This window comes from Xyrauchen texanus, chromosome 8 (assembly GCF_025860055.1).
Source record: "Xyrauchen texanus isolate HMW12.3.18 chromosome 8, RBS_HiC_50CHRs, whole genome shotgun sequence".
Taxonomy (NCBI): domain Eukaryota; kingdom Metazoa; phylum Chordata; class Actinopteri; order Cypriniformes; family Catostomidae; genus Xyrauchen; species Xyrauchen texanus.
Window position 1 is genome coordinate 8,801,989 of NC_068283.1, and position 16,719 is coordinate 8,818,707.

General features: G+C 38.0%; 1 protein-coding gene across 1 annotated transcript in view; it reads left to right on the top strand.

Annotated features, from left to right (window-relative positions):
- Positions 1–5,007: 5,007 nt before the first annotated feature.
- Positions 5,008–16,719, top strand: part of LOC127648384 (extracellular serine/threonine protein kinase FAM20C-like) — a 112,187-nt gene continuing 100,475 nt past the window's right edge. Inside the window, exons 1-2 of the mRNA XM_052133046.1 lie at positions 5,008–6,061; positions 12,517–12,692. Coding sequence (XP_051989006.1) covers positions 5,508–6,061; positions 12,517–12,692 — 730 coding nt within the window. The 5' untranslated portion in view covers positions 5,008–5,507. The remainder of the gene's footprint in view (positions 6,062–12,516; positions 12,693–16,719) is intronic.

Here is a 16,719-nt window from a genome sequence, read left to right on the forward strand (position 1 = left end):
TAACCATGTTACAATCACCGCTTTTACCATTCTGAGGGCATTATTATACTCCAACATAAAGCATATTAAAATGTATTAGTTTAGCCTGTGATGGTACAATGTAAATTATTACCACTTAAACACATTATTAGCCTGATTTAGGCTAATTTAAAATCTTATCAAAAGTCTGAAAAACTGAATGCTGAAAATCACCGACCAACTCATAATTGGTTTATTGTTAATTGTGGACTCTGACAGTCACAGGCAGATAACAAACAGTTGGCAGCCTTTGTGACCATGTTATTGTCTTAAACCTTCTTCATGCTTAGCTTCATATCATGCAAACCTCACAGTAAATAATTTAATTGTATTTTTCTCTCCAACCACCTTATTCCTTTTTAACAATCTCTCAATTTTAGCTACAATTTGTACCTTAGACTTAATAAAGTCAGGCAGCTCAAATAGCGACTTCAAAATACCCCTGGGAACATGTCAAAGCCTCCAGGAAAAAGAACATTACGCTCCATGTGAAAAAAAAGACAACAAAAACATGAGAGAAATTCAATTATCCACCTCGCTGTGCAGCAATAAATCTCATTTTACTACAGGACTTGCATCTAAAAAGTCCAGATGTCAGTCAAACTAACACACCTGTAACCCAGAATCCTTTCTGGTACTAGGGATGCCACATTGCAACCTGACTGTGAAGCAGTGCAGCCTGTGCATTGAAAGTCAAAGCCTTCTGTTCATGCTGTTAAAGGGATAGTTCACCCAAAAATGAAAATTCTCTCATCATTAACTCACCCCCATATCCAAATGTGCAAAACCCAAACAAAGATGTTTAGAAGAATAATTCAGCTCTGTTGCTCCTCACAATGCATATGAATGGTGACCAGAACTTTGAAGGTCAATAAGAGACATAAAGGGAGTATAAAAGTGATTCATAAGACTCCAGTGGTTTAATCCATGTCTTCCGAAGTTATATGATAGGTGTGGGTGAGAAACTGTTCAACATTTAAATCCTTTTTAATAGTAAATCTACACTTTCACTTTCTCATTCAGCCACCTACTGGTTTGGGCTGGTCAAAGGTGGAGATTGGTAGTTAAAAAGGACTTAAATATTGATCTGTTTCTCACCCACACCTATCATATTACTTCAGAAGACATGGATTAAACACTGGAGTCATACATTTTTAATTTGTGTTCTGCAGATGAAAGAAAGTCATATACATCTGGGATGGCATGAGGGTGAGTAAATGAAGAGAGAATTTTCTTTTTTGGGTGAATTATTCCTTTTAATCTTGTGGTGACTGATAATTTTACATTGCTCTTTGTGGCAACACTTGGGCCAGGTCCTACTATATAAAACTCTGAATATAAAAGATATATGAATTCTCAAAAGTGAACTTGTATCAAATTGAAATGATAAATTCTGCCAATGAGCTCATCGACATTCTGGCATGACAAAAACAGCCATGTTCCTTGCCGGAAGCTTCAAGGAAATGTGTGTGTTTCCGATTTTCATCTTTGTGCTTTAAAAAATGGCATGGACAGTATTGGAAGCTGAACCACACTATAAACATGTTTAATATAAAGGCAAAGGATGAGGGGGGTAAGGTTCAAAACATGAGAGAGAAAAATGTGTTATGCTGTTGCTCTATTATCCAATCCTTAAGAAACACAATGGTGTGTTCTTACAAGCTCACAGATTTCGCAGAATCACGTCAGATGAGTATGTTGAGCAGAAAGGATAACATCTTAACTGCTCTACATCCTTTGTTATATCTTTGAAAGGGAGCTGAAAATTGGCTTACATTAAGGAGGGCAGTGTAAAATGCAGAAAGGTTCATTAAAGCCCTTTAGCAGTTGAACAAAGAAGATCCTGGCCTACATATAACCCAGATGCATTTAACTCATGTGCTGATCATGAATGTACCCTACAATTATTCTATAAATAAACATTTTTACTTGATTTACAGAATTGAACTGAAAGATTATGTCATCGGCTTTAACGCATGCATTCCAGCCACTCAGAACTGAGTTTTTAGATGGACCATGGTATAACTACCTCCACTGGCCAAATTTATGTCCTACACAGAGTTCTGTGATCATCGGACGGGGTGGGGTTTGGAGGGTTTCCAAGGCGCGGTGTGAAGTCACAGGAGTTGGAGCAAGTAAAGCCACTGGAGGAGTGGAGGAGCTGCAGGTGGAGGAGCGGCGGAGCTAGATCGGCTCGAATAGCCAGATCCACCAAATCATCGATGCGCGGAGGCAGATCCAAAGAATAAATCTAGTCCAGGATGTTGTCGGAAAGCCCATGTAGAAACCGATCCCACATGGCACGGTCATTGCACTCACAAGAAGCAGCGAAGGTGTGAAACTCGGTCGTATAATTTGAGACTCGTCGATCACCATGAGACAGTCCTGATAAGACACTTGCTGCCTCCCGACCTTGAGCCAAGCAACCAAAAACTTGGCGGACCTCCGTGGAAAACGCGTTATAGGAAGCGCAACAGTGATGTCTGTTGTCCCACATGGCAGTGCCCCAGCCCTTCCGGTGAGGAGTGTGATCACATGAGCCACCTTCATCATATCTGACGTGAAAGTAGAGGGCTGTAACGTGAAGAACAGGGAACATTGTGAAAGGAATGTGCTACAGGAACCAGCCTCACCTGAATATGGGGCTGGAGGAGGAATACAGACTTCTTGGGGAACCGCCGGAGCCAGTGAAGATGCTTCCTAAGAGGGGCCAGCATCAGGAGACCTGCTGCATGACTGAGGTGAGCTCAGCGAGCTGCTAAGCCACCATCTCCAGAGCCCGGTTAGATGTGGAGGTTTGATCCTCCTGACGTCCCAGCAAAACTCCCTGCTGAGAGATGGCGGAGCGAAAAGTGAATTCCTCCGCTGGGTCCAAACTTGGCTGGATTGTTCTGTCAGGGCGATCGCAAGACAAACAGACTCAAGAGCAGAGGAAGAGTTCAAAGGATTTATTTACAATAAATATAAGTAGTCACTGAGTTGTGGAAGTCGAGGATCCCGTCACCGGCTGCAGCAGCGGAAAGAGAGCTCACAGAAGCCATGACTGTGTTCGTAGAATGAGTGTGTGTGTTTTGTGGAAGTCAGGAATAGATTTGTGGAATCCTCCGTTGAAGCTTAGTGAGGTGCAGAACAACGCCCAGCAGGGTATGTAATCTAGCTCCAGACACATGAGCAAAGATGAGGTATCCTCCGTGGATACCCAGCTGACATGCAGCAAACTGAAAGGCAACCACACACCCAACATGTGGGCAACCAACATATACACGAGACAGGACCAACTAGGCAGAGAGAGTAAGGTTAATTACTTAACACCATACGTACAACAATCTAGCAAAGATACTGAGAACATGAAGGGCTTAAGAAGGGAGTGAATTAGATGTTGCTTGGCACGCTAATTAGTGGCATAATCAGCATTCCCCTGGGAACAATCAATGTTCCCATGGAAAACTGATCATGCATGCCGACCAGACTGCGAGACATGAGGGAGAGAAAATAACAAATACATACAAAACAAACCGATAAACTCTGTAAATTTGACTTGAACTACAGTCACATGTTTGCAAACAGTTCCTGGGGTTCTGACTGTAACATTTAAACTACTTCATGTCTGACACAATTGCACGTTTATTTTGTCATAATTTTTAAATCCCAATTATTTGCATTCTTAAAAATATTACATTTTCTCACATCACCCACAGGGAGTGAAAGCATTCCAACGAAACAAAATGAAAACCGAAAATTAACGTAGTTTTTTGTAAAACATAACTGATGTCCCTTTCAACTGTTCTGGAGTGGAAACGTTATTTTTAAATATTGGTAATTTCGTTCCGAATTTTTTTCATGAAACCAAAGTCTAAATAGTACATCACAGTAACTGTTTGGGAATTACACCACTTTCTGTTGCCCAAAAAATGAGACTTCTCTCTTTTTAGATGAACATGATAAGCATGTGCTTTGATTCTGAAGGAAAACGCTGCATCACATAGTTTTTGGATCAATATACGTTGTGGCTGTAGCCTTCTGTGACATACTAAAGACCTTTTAGACAACTATATAATTACTATATATGCATGCACGATTAATCCATATACAAGGACAAATATCGAGGTAAAAAGTACATTTATCACTGAATTATTCCTAGATATGATGCATTAATGCAGATGTGATGCTGATGGGTTCTGACTGAGAAGCAGATCTGTAATTAAAACAAATAATTAAAATAAAATAATGATTAAATAATTATTAAATGTTAAAAATAAAACAATTTGGCCAACATAAGATGACGTTTAGTCCAAACATATCCAAGCAGTGTGTGCATGCATACAGGAGAGAGAAAGAGAGAGAGAGAGGTGCTGGCTTTTAATATTTTTCTCTCTCTTCAGTAGAACAGATTTGAAGAAAAATTTAAAAATATCTCAGCTCTGAAGGTCCTTAAAATGCAAGTGGATGGTGATCAGACATTTGAAGCTCCAAAAATCACAGACAGTCAGCACAAATGTCATCCATACGACTCCAGTGGTTAAATGTATGTTTATATTATATAATTATGACACGTAATCCTTATCTTTTTATTAATCTAGTGTCCTACTCTTGAAATTTGCCTTTGCTGCACTGCTAATATTGTTGACTCTTTAATTACAAAATGCTCTTAATTAAAATCTGGATAAAATCAATTGTTAAATGAATAAATACATGATAATAATAATGTCTGACCTGTGACTAAGAATTATATAATATTTGTTCATCACTTCTTTAAAGTGTTATTGTGTCACCAGTACAGTCAGCCCGATGCACATCAGCGCCCTCTGTCATCTCTGGAGGGAACTGCACTTACATTACAAGCCGAATATCTTTGAGTCGCACTTCCTTGAGTCTCCGGCTCTGCCTGTATGTGGACTCAGCCAATCTGAATCCTGTGACGAGGAGAGGCAGGATCCCAATATTTAACACACAGTGCACTGATGCATCTACACCTGTCACTGACTGCTCCTCATGAAGAACTGTTAAGGCACTTCATCCCTCCGCAAATACCGAAGCTATCCAGACATGGTACAGGACTTCTGATCCGAGATCCTCGCTGTTCTTCGGAGATCAAACGGCGATTTCTTCGTGCTTTGGCATTATTACCGGGACATTTTTTAGACGTGCGTTTTGAGCAAAAAGCGTGTGGAGCGATGGACGGGACAAATGCGCTTTATCATGTATTGAACCTGTGAGGATGCGACAAGACATTTGATTTTCACCAAAATCATCATTGTTATTTAACTACTATATCATGATGAAAAAAAAGATTCCTTTATCCGTCTGGATGATGTTTGCTCCTAACTGATCATGGGTCTCCCATTAAAAGGAGGATTACACTGGAAATGACAGTAGATATTCCTCAAATGCACCCCTGAATATCCCTTATTATCGCCTATATCATATTGTTGTAATCCAAAAAACCATAAGAGCCACTTTTAAATGTGCTTTAGGGACTGTTAATAAAGATGATCCTATTCCGTAAATTTCGCGTGTTGATTTTAATGGTGTTTCTCGTCGCCTGCACCATGCACATCATGATAGACCTGTTACCCAAACTGGAGAAGCGCGCAGCCGGTTCGAGCTCCGGCGCGGCGGGAGCAGGAGGCGGCTGCTCGTGCGCTCACAGCCCGGGCGAGGAGCCGCGATCCTGGGCCAAACAGCGCGCCAGAGCCGCCGCCGCCGAACCGGGCTGGCCTAATAAACACTCTTTGAGATTACTGCAGGATTTCAGCAATGAGCCCAACTCCAATCTCAGCTCGCATTCGCGGGAGAAGGTAACAGAGAAAGCTGAGTCTTTAAAGAGAGTGAAGCAGCTCAAACTGGGTTCTGAGAAACGCGGTTTGATGAAGGACGCATTGAGCGGACAGAGGAGAGCTGTCCAGGGTCCCTCCAAACTGAAGGCGCTCTATGAGCATCCGCTCTTTAAGACTAACCTCCCGCATCTCTCTGATGATGACACCTTATTCAACATCAACACTGATATCAGACTGTACCCCAAAGCTGCTGGAAACCAAGAATGGCAAGTACTTCATTTACATTTAAATAGATAGTGTTCATACAGAGGTGAAAAAGGTCGCAATTATTATTATGTTTTTGATTATTACTATAACTTATCAGAGACATTATATCAAGAAAAGCATGATTGCTCAGATTTAATCACAACAGCAAAGTAAGTCTGGCAAGTGCAACTTTAAAACTGGTGGTTACATGTACATATCCAATAAGCTTTCGAAACCCAGTTGTTGGCATTTCAGGTTTAAAATATGACTTTTTCTCACATAAACCACAGGGATCTGTTACAATTGGCTGTTATGTATTCTCTTATGCACGTGAATAGAAAGTGCTAAGCATATGCTATTATGTAGATGTAAAATAAGCTTTTAAATCCTAATTATATGCATGGTTTGTGATATTAAATAGAGGTATTATATGGAAAAGATTGAAGAGGATTGCTCAGATTTTATCCCAAAGCAGCTGGACATCAAGAATAGCAAGTACTAGAACAAAGCCGAACACATGTGGCTACATATAGATGTAAAAATAAGCTTTTAAACCCCTATTTGTTGCATGATTAAAATATTATACAGAGATAATATATAGAAAAGTATTGAAAATGATTGCCCAGATTTGATCCCAAAGCAGCAGGAAACCAAGAATGGCAATTAAGGACATCTAAACTGACCAATACATATTATTTAAATGTAGAGGTTGAAATAAACTTTAAGTCCCAATTATTTTGTTTTATCTATATTAGAGATTACTTAGATTTCATCCAAATAGGAAAGAATGGCAAGTACAGTAGATAAAACCCCAATTGTTTGCAGGACTGAGATTTTGCATTCACTTGTTTTTAATAAGCAATCATCATAATAAAGGCAAGCAATTCTTTAATTTGGGCAAAGTATGTGCATTTGCATATAGGTGTAAAAATAAGCTTTTCAAACACAGTTAAATGCATGCTTAACATATTAGAGAGTACATCTAGAAAAGATTAAAATAATTGCTCAGATTATACTCTGACACCAAGAATGACCTTAAGAATATTGTAAATTTAAGATTTAAACCCAAATTTTTCTCTCACATCATCTCCAGGTTCTGTGTTATATTTTGAGACATTATATTATTTCCACTTGTTTTGAGTGTTTAATAATCACAGTAAAGTCAAATAATGGAAAATAAAAATGGCAAGTACTAAATTAAAAACAGTAAAAAAAAATGTTTTGCAGTTACAGGTTAATAAATAATGGGGAATGTTGGGGAAACGCATACTGTAAGTATAGTAGCTTGGGTACTTTTATTAATTTCAGTTGTCTCATGTCAGCTTATACTGACTCATTGTGAGTGTTAAAAGCTTTTCTGTTTGCACTCATCTATGTTCCTCTAGTGTTATGTTTTGCTTTCCATAGAGCTGTCAGATGCATTAAGATGAGGGGTGTTTATTGGTGCCATGCCTTTTGTTTGTTCCTCTGTCCCTTCTATATGCTTTTCAATCGGCAAGCTTTTGTGTCCTCCAGGGATATCTCAGGGACATCCTTTTAACCATGCCTGAATGAACTAAACATGCCTTTTAACCATGCCTGAGTGACCGAGACATTACCAGATTGAACAAAACATGATAATGTCATAATGTTGGCACTTTTAACATTGTTTTGTTAAATCTGAGAACTGACGTGACAAACTTGTAGTTCAAATGTCCTTTTCATATTTTAAAAGAGCACTTAATGTTGTAATAGACTGAAGTCATGTTCAGTCTTCCATGCAGTTGTGTTGTTGCAGTTGTGTTGTTGTGAGGTCATGGGCCTCAGGGAAATCCACTGCCATCAAAATATTGTCTGTGCTTGGCATCAGTGTAGTATTCAAACATGTTCGCATTCATTTTAATGTTCAGAAATAGTTAGATCTCCTTCATAGTCATCAAACAAAGGATGGAATTCAAAATGATCAGTTATGGGATTCTTTGGGGCCAGTTATTTCATATGTACATAAATAAATGAAAATAAATAAATAAATAAAAAAATCCTTAGAGTCCTTAAACCCAATGAGGCTTATATTTGAAGCTGATTATTTATTTTTAAAGATAGTATCCAAATCCATTATGTACCATCAGAGAGTAACACAGAATCTGTGCCGGCAGAACTTTTCAGAAAGCTGAACACATTTTCGCAGCACTGGTGAACTAATTAACAACATTTTAATCACCATTTGCATATTTGTTTGTTGGGTATTTTGGCTCATTTGATTGTGCTTTCAGCCACAAAAAAAGACAAGAAACTAGTCATTTACACTCAGCTTAAAACATTTGACCATGTTTAAATCCACATTCATATAGTTGAAACAAATGGACGTGTTGCTTGTTTGTGTTATACATGAGATCCTCAAGTTTAGTGAGTTGTAGTTTGTTGTAGAAGGTCTGTTAATTATTTCAAGAACCCAATAAGATGAGTTACAACAATTCAAATAATGCACATGTGTTTATTTGGCTAGCGGGTAAAACCCTCACGCTAAAACTTCTGTCTCCTCACATAACCTCATGATCTTCAAGATATATTAGCTGTCTCTCTGTTTCATCTTAAAAGTCACAGATAAATCTTGTTCAATATTATAAAAAAGATGTATTCAATTGTGTAATTAGGGCATGGCGCCATCTAGTGGTCTGATATTAATCAGTAACAACCGCACAAAATTTAAACTCAAATGCATTTTTCATGTGCATTTATTTATTTATTTGGCAAGTAGTTCTGGAATAATATGCACAATGAGCAGTCAGATGTTCATTAATTACAAAATAAACACAAACAGTACTTCAATACTTGCAAACCAGTGGTGGATTTCAACAGTTCAGAGATTTTGTTCTTCTTATATTATTACATAATTTCAAAATAATTTTAATAGTAATAAGCGGGATAATGTACAGTCTGCTCTGCATCATGGTCCTGATCACCCTGTCTGGTTTATTTTGCGATAGCAAACAGCTAACTGTACATTATCCCTTACTAAGTTCAAATATTATGAAGGTATAAAAATGTATCCAATAAACAGTTCCACCTACAAAGTCTACAAAATCTTTCTAAGAAATCTCGATTTTACACAGCGTTTCATTCTGAAATGTGTCAGACTGCAAATTATAACAAAATGCAACTATGCGTTGCATTATCAGCATTGCCGCAAGGGACGCTAAGTTTAAGTTTTCTCTTTTAACTCAGCTATTGTCATGGTGGAGCAATAGTTCAAAGAGAATATTGCTGAGCAAGTAAGTTAAGTCAAGTTATTTTTATTTGTATAGCCTTTCACAACACACATTATTTCAAAGCAGCTTTACAGAAGATCAGGCATTAATATAAAATGAAACTGTAATATCTACAATGTCTTAGAGTCGTCATTGTGTAGTTTGATAAAATACGATTGTGAACTGTGTTTAAAATAAGTAATTAAATAACAATTGTATTTATAACCCCAGTGAGCAAGCTGAAGGTGACTGTGGCAAGGAACACAAAACTCCATAAGATGTTGATTAATGGAGAAAAATAACCTTGGGATAAACCAGACTCACTGTGGGGACCAGTTCCCCTCTGGCTAACATCATAAATATAATGCCAATATTACTTATGTATAGTGCAAGTCCTGGTTTAAAATTATTAAACTAAGTGTTAAGGGCCAGTGTTTAAACAGATTTTGTAAGAACTGTAAGATTAATGACTAATGTCTTTGAAGTTCGTCCTGGATTAACTGCAGAAGTTCACATAGATGCAGTTGTCCTTGTAAATTGGCTAATGAAGGGTTTTGTTGGCAGTTAATTGATAGTCGATGTATTCCATTACAAGATTGTAGTCCATCATTAGACCGAGGTGATGCAGGCTGAGATCAATGTGGTGCATCGCAGTTCAACCGGCTGGTAATTTCGCGAGGTCTATCCTAAATCCAAGGTTCAGGCAATGGCATAGGAAGTGTCCCATGTCTTATGGTTGGAGTTGGCATCAGTTCATCCTCTGAAGTCTTTGCTGACACGGCTGCATTTAGTCATCATCACTCAGAGACATGTAGTAGTGGAGTCCAACACGAAGCAAGAATGGAGCTGGATCCATCTGGTTCTGTTGACCTCAGGATAGGATTTCTGAGGTTGAGATATGGATACAAATAGAACAATATTAGTATAAATCCCATTAGTAATAGATCATGGTCAATTTTTCTGGTTTCTGGTTCGGCAGACCTAACTAAAGCATCCTGATTATTAGTTGAAGGATAAATTAGGTGTATGCTTGGCTAAATAGATGAGTCTTTAGTCTAGACTTAAACTGAATGAGTGTGTCTGTGTCCCGAACAGTGTTTGGGAGACTATTCCATAGTTTGGAGAAAAATATGAAAATGATCTACCTCCTTTTGTGGATTTTGATATTCTAAGAACTATTAACGGGCAAGAATGTTGCGATCACAATGAACATGATGGATTAGAGCGTGGTAGAAGGTCACTTAAATACTCTGGAGTTTGACCATTCAAAGCTTTGTACGTAGTTAACAGAATTTTTTAATTAATACGAAATTTAACAGGTAGCCAATGTAACAATGATAAAATCTGGCTAATATGATAATATTTCTTGGTTCTTGTCAGTGCTCAGGCTGCTGCATTTTGAACCAATTGAAGTTTATTTATTGATCTTGCTGGACATCCTCCCAGTAATGCATTACAATAATCTAGTCTTGAGGTCATGAATGCATGAAATAATTTTTCAGCAACAGAGAAAAATGCTGTTCTACAAACATAGGTAATTTGATTTACAAAGGACAGATTGATATCAAATATATCACCTAAGTTCTTCACTGTTGAAGACAATGTAACAGTACATTCATCAGAGGCAAATTATATTTTAGTGGCTTGTTTTTAGAAGTTTTTGGTCCAATAATTAGTACCCCTGTTTTGTTGGAATTGTGTAGAAGGACATTTCTTGCCATCCAATCTTTGATTTAATTGATACACTCTGCAAATTTGGAGAATTGTGAAATTTCAGGGGAAGATATTATCAGGTAGATTTTTAATCAGTCTATAATCAGCCAATTCTCCAGGATCAAGTTGTGCCCTCTTAAAAAGCGGTTTGATAACTGCCATTTTAAAGTTAGCGAGGAGTTAATAATATTAAAAAGAGGTTCTGAGATTACAGGGAATACCTCTTTTAAGAGTGTAGTTGGTATTGGATCAAACATGTATGTTGTGGCTTTTGTTGTTTCGATATGTTTTGTTAGCTCTTTATGACCTATGATTGCGAAGGATTGAAGTTGCACGTGGACATTTATGAGACATCTAAATACTATCGTGTTGCGATGGAATATCTGGTTCTGTTGAGGCGTTATTCCTAACCAATTTAGCCACATTACTGAATAATTACCTAGGATTGTTGAAGTTATTTTCTATGAGTTTGCTAAAATATGCTGACCTGGCAGCTTTTAGTGCCTGTCTGTATCTACAGACACTACTCTTCCATGCACCGTGAAATAGCTCTAATTTTGTATTCTTCCACTTGCGCTCCATAGACTGTGTATAGTGTATAGACAGTGTATAGTAACTTAACTGAATAATAACACATCCAGTTTACTTGCACAGACGTTTGAAGGAAACTCTTTGAGTACTGAGGTCAGAACCCTTCTGTGGTGAGCAGGGCAGGGTTGAGCTCCGTCTGGGCAGAGCGAGGCTGGAAGATAAGTGGTGAATGCGGTCCACCTCTGTGATATACCGGTCTCACGTTCCAGTGAGGGGCGGCGGGAGTATTTAAGGAGAGCAAACAGTGGCAGATGGGAGAGAGAGACACACAATGCTGTCTGTGTGTGTGTCTGCAAAAGTTGCCAGTGTGGCACTGGCACATACTGAAAAGAAAACGTTTTGTGTTCTGCTGAAAAACGGTGTCTTATTGTGTGCGACTGAAAAGTGCAACAATAAATGTCTATGTGTTTTGTCAAGCCGGCCCCAGCTTCCTCTTTTCCCTAATTGTAACACCTTCTAATAGGGGAGTCTAAAACGTAGCATAAAATTGCATTATGCAGCGGTCCCATAGACATTCTGTGTTCACTGGACGATTTTGCGACAGGTAGGTGTCAGTGTACGCTCTCTCCATTCATTTGTATGGTATACGCAAAGTGACTTACTGTCTTAAAAAGTTAGTGACCTTAAAACTCTCTCTTATGATAGAACCGCAGAGGTTGTTATCTCAGTTGCTAAAAGAATCTCTGCTGAGTTTTGTTTCCACCACTGTAACACAAGAATACACGTTAAGCATGTCCAACTGTACCATGCAGTGGCTATGCGGTGGACAAGCACTCATGTACCTGTGTAAAGTATGTTTTGGCCTTTACTGTTATTACACTAGTCCTACTAGTGTAAATATGCTAAAAGATACCAGTTCCCCCTCTGTTGTGTGGTTTCCTGTTGTCAGGCAGTATGCAAGCTGAACTCTCTGACTAATGTCCTCCACCGTCCTTTACCGACAGGCATAACGAGGGTAATGAGGAGGAGTACAGTCCGACGGGGGAGGCTGCAACTGAGTCATATCCCAACTGGCTCCGTTTCCACATTGGGATTAACCGGTATGAGCTCTACTCCAGACACAATATCGTCATAGAGGCCCTGCTAAAGGACCTGGTCTCCCAGAGGATCACAAGTGTAGGTGAGTTCGACTCATGCCACTGTAAGGGGAGAGAAGACCTACTGATGTTTTATGTCATAGTCCATCTGAACCAGGAAGACTTTAGTGTTGCTAGACCTAATTTTGTCTGTATCTCATCTTAAAATCTACGATTAACCCTAAAATGCATACGTGACTTTAACCTCATTAGAATGCATACATACTGTATATATATGTGTACTGTATGTTTACTATGGTATTTAATACAATGAACATTTCATTATAACATTTCACATTTTGAACTTGAAACATATGTAATAATGTATCATTAACACACGGAAGCATCCCACCTTGCATTACTGGCAATTCAAACAAGATACAGAGCTACGCACGGGAGCGTAGATTCCAGGGGATGGGGGGAGGTATCCCCCAAATAATCAAAACAATTTATACCATTTATACCATGATCAATGTAAACATAAATTCTTCACACTGTAAACCACTGTCACTGTAATACAGCTTTATGTATATTATCACCCAAAATTCTACTCAATTTTGAATGTATGTAAAATTAAAGATACTGTACATGGACAGAGGAAAAACAAGGGATGGCAAACGTGAAAAAAAGAGTCACCAAAAAGCTTTATTTGAAGTCATGTGATCAACCGAGTAGATTTTGGAGGAGCTTTGCATCCTTAACTGGCATCCTTCCTTTAAATATTCATTTACACATTGTGTCATGTATACTTGGACAGACAGATGAAGACTGTAGCTCGACTTTGCCAAAACGCACTGTATCTCGATTATGACTGTGCACAGAAATGCACTGGCTGATGAGTCGACTAGTCCTTCAGGCAACTGTCCAACTATTCAAGTATGTACTATTTGAAATATGTAGATTTGCACATCTCGACTTACAACCAAACGTTCTCCGTTCCAATGAAATCACAATGTAAAGTACATATAAATGTGCCACTGTTGCTTATATGCATCTACTTATGGACAGTGCCATTTTGATTAGTCTATTTAAAATATTGTCAGATTTAAACGCACAACCTCTCGCTCTTAAAGCATGAAATAAAGCATGGCTCCTCTGAGCCACAACAACTCATATTTAGGTAAGTGGCTGAGCCCCCCTCAAGTTGAAATCCAAGAATCAACATGCTCTAGGCCTTAAGCTGTCATCCTAAAAGCAATGTTTCCAAGTGGTTTAGAGCCATTATGGGAATGGCACGAGCCAACTAGGTCAACAGTGTGCAAGTGTAATTGCGGTTGAATAACAATGATATTTCAAAGCTGGAGGGGCTTTAGTGGATGCATGTGCAATGAACTCCCATTATCTGTGTGGTTGTAAGAGTGTGCATGAGGGCAAGGAAACCTGAATTATTTATGAAAGTTGGGGAATATTTAGTGGTACTTGCTTTTGCACGGACAAATCTTCAGAAAATTTAAATGTCTTGTTGGAATTCAGAAGGTGTGTGGTATACAGAATGATAGAATGATGCATATAGATATGTTTCTGTGAGTGCAATACGTCATCATGTATCAATCTTAAAGTAAAAAACAGTGTCTAATCTGAGTATATTTCAAGGGTTAAAAAAAAAAGCAATTTTTTGAAGCTGGTGTTCCCAGCATGCCTCATGCTTCTCTTGCTACATTTGTGTCTGAAAGTCCACCTGAAGATCTTAAGTGACTTATTTCTTCCAGCCTTGTGCACATTAGTCAGACACAACTGTATTGTAATGCTCTTATAAAGCACAATGGCAAATGCACTAAACAGTTGCACCACTTCAGTATGCAAAGAAACAAAAAGGCTTACTTTTGTGAGAGCGAGTGAGCACTAACCGGGCGCTTGGATGTGAGCGGCTTGCTCGTGAAGTTCGTCAATTTAAAATCAGCATTTACACATAGCTCATTTTGTATGGTCTAACACGATGTTGTTCGTATAAACTCGTACGACTTCATCACGTGCAAATTCCCGGATGTCTAACCTCGCATGTTCTGCGCATGAGGCGTTAAGGACATACTTATTAATAGTATGCCTTTATCCAAACCCCATATCTAAACTTAACCAATCAGCAGAGTGTGTAAACATGATAGGAAACTGTGTGTGACAGAAGTATTTGTTGCGTATTAGATGGAAACGATGTCCAGCGACATCATTGGCTGTAGTGAAAGTCGTAGGAATTCAGACAAGTGTAGTCACACAATATCATACGAATTGGCTACATTTGCGAAAGTCATATGAATCCTGACGATTTCGCTGTGAGAGCGTGTTGGATTTGTCCCATAACAAGGTACACAATACTGTCGCGTAGGAGCCTCCTATTCTACGCCCAGTCTAATAGGCTACCCATATTCCCATTTAAAAATAGGGGATGGTCGGAATGACGGCTTGGCTCCTTAAAACATAATCTTAGCTGCTGTTATGTAAATACAAATTTTGAAAATGACACTAATGAAATTGCCGTGAGCAATTCTTTCGTTACTCTCTACTGCATTCTCATGTCAGAAAAAGCAAGATACAGCGATGCAAATTTAAAATGCTTATTTAAAGCAATCAAACTAGCTAAGACTAATTATCGGGACAAAAGGCGTCCATTGGGACACGGTTTGAAAAATCGTCTTGAAAAAATCGGGACTGTCCCGGTTTTATCAGGACATTTGTCATCCCTAATTGCGAATACCATACCCAACTGTAGACGATTTTCCAGAACTGATCAACTGCACGGCATTGTACTACTTATTCATTTAAAGAACAGTTTTTGTGGCTTGAGGAATGATAATTGTAAGAAGACATTTGGCATACTGTGCAAGGGACTAATTTATAAACATCTTAAAAATAGAAATGATATATATAGGCTTATTTAGAGCATAAATATGAATCTCCCTTGCTATTATCACTTGCTTCCCATGTCAAATGATTGTCCCAGTGCTGAGTCGCATGTTTGAACATTCGGGCACGAAGGCAAAGCCCTTTCATTAGTGACATTTTATTGTTAGCTATGTGTTATTGTGTTGAGAGATATAGTACAGTTGCAATAAACATGGCATGCTTTGTAGAATATATGATGAAGAATTTAATATTAATTGAGACGAATTTATCTAAACAGTTTAACAGCAGTGAACTCTTATTTTGTCTCATGGCACTGAGGAAGAACAGAGGTGTTGCAGGTTGACCAATCAGGAGAAAGGGCCGTTTCAGGGCCACCCACATTTTTTCATTTCAAAAGCAATAGGCAAAAATGGAAAAGGCTTGTTTTTATTATTCGTTTTGTTTAAAGGTATCATGTCATGAGAAATATAATTTTCCTTTATATTTTGACATATAAGCGGTCATTCTATAAAAACATACTGTAAACCAGTAGGCTATTGACTCACTAATAGATGTCTAGTTATTTAAAATATATAGAAATGTGCGAATTTGTGGTTATGTTTGGTAATTCGCATGATCATCACAACATTTTTATAATAATCTACACCATGCCCGTTTAAAATCGGAGCTTGGCTAGTTAATGTCACGTAAGTTGGTAAGTAACTAGATAAATCCATTTTCTGGTTGCTTAACAAGTGACAGCAGAGTTGTAATGAAATATATATATATATATATATATATATATATATATATATAGATATAGATATAGATATAGATATATATATATATAAAGATTCTAATACATATGGCATGCATAGTTTACAGTTAGTGGTGGTTTGGGACAATATTTAATGAAAACAGACAAATTTGCAGACCGATCCCAATTCTAATTCTATCTGATGGGATTAAGGCAGTTGACTACAGAAGATGGGGCAAGGTGACCAATCAGATACAAGGGGCATTTCAGTGCCGCTCACATGTGCATATCAAATATTAAAACCGTAAATAAATTTTTTAAACAATGGAAGAAAATGAAAATTGAGCCATTTTCCCCTTTCTCTTTATTCCTTTTTAAATAGAAAATTAAATGGTCATCAGAAAATGATTTTGTATCTTATTATTCTATCCATCAGTATTAAAACCAATAAAGAAACAACCACATTTTTATTTTATAATTTTTGGGTTAAAAAAGAA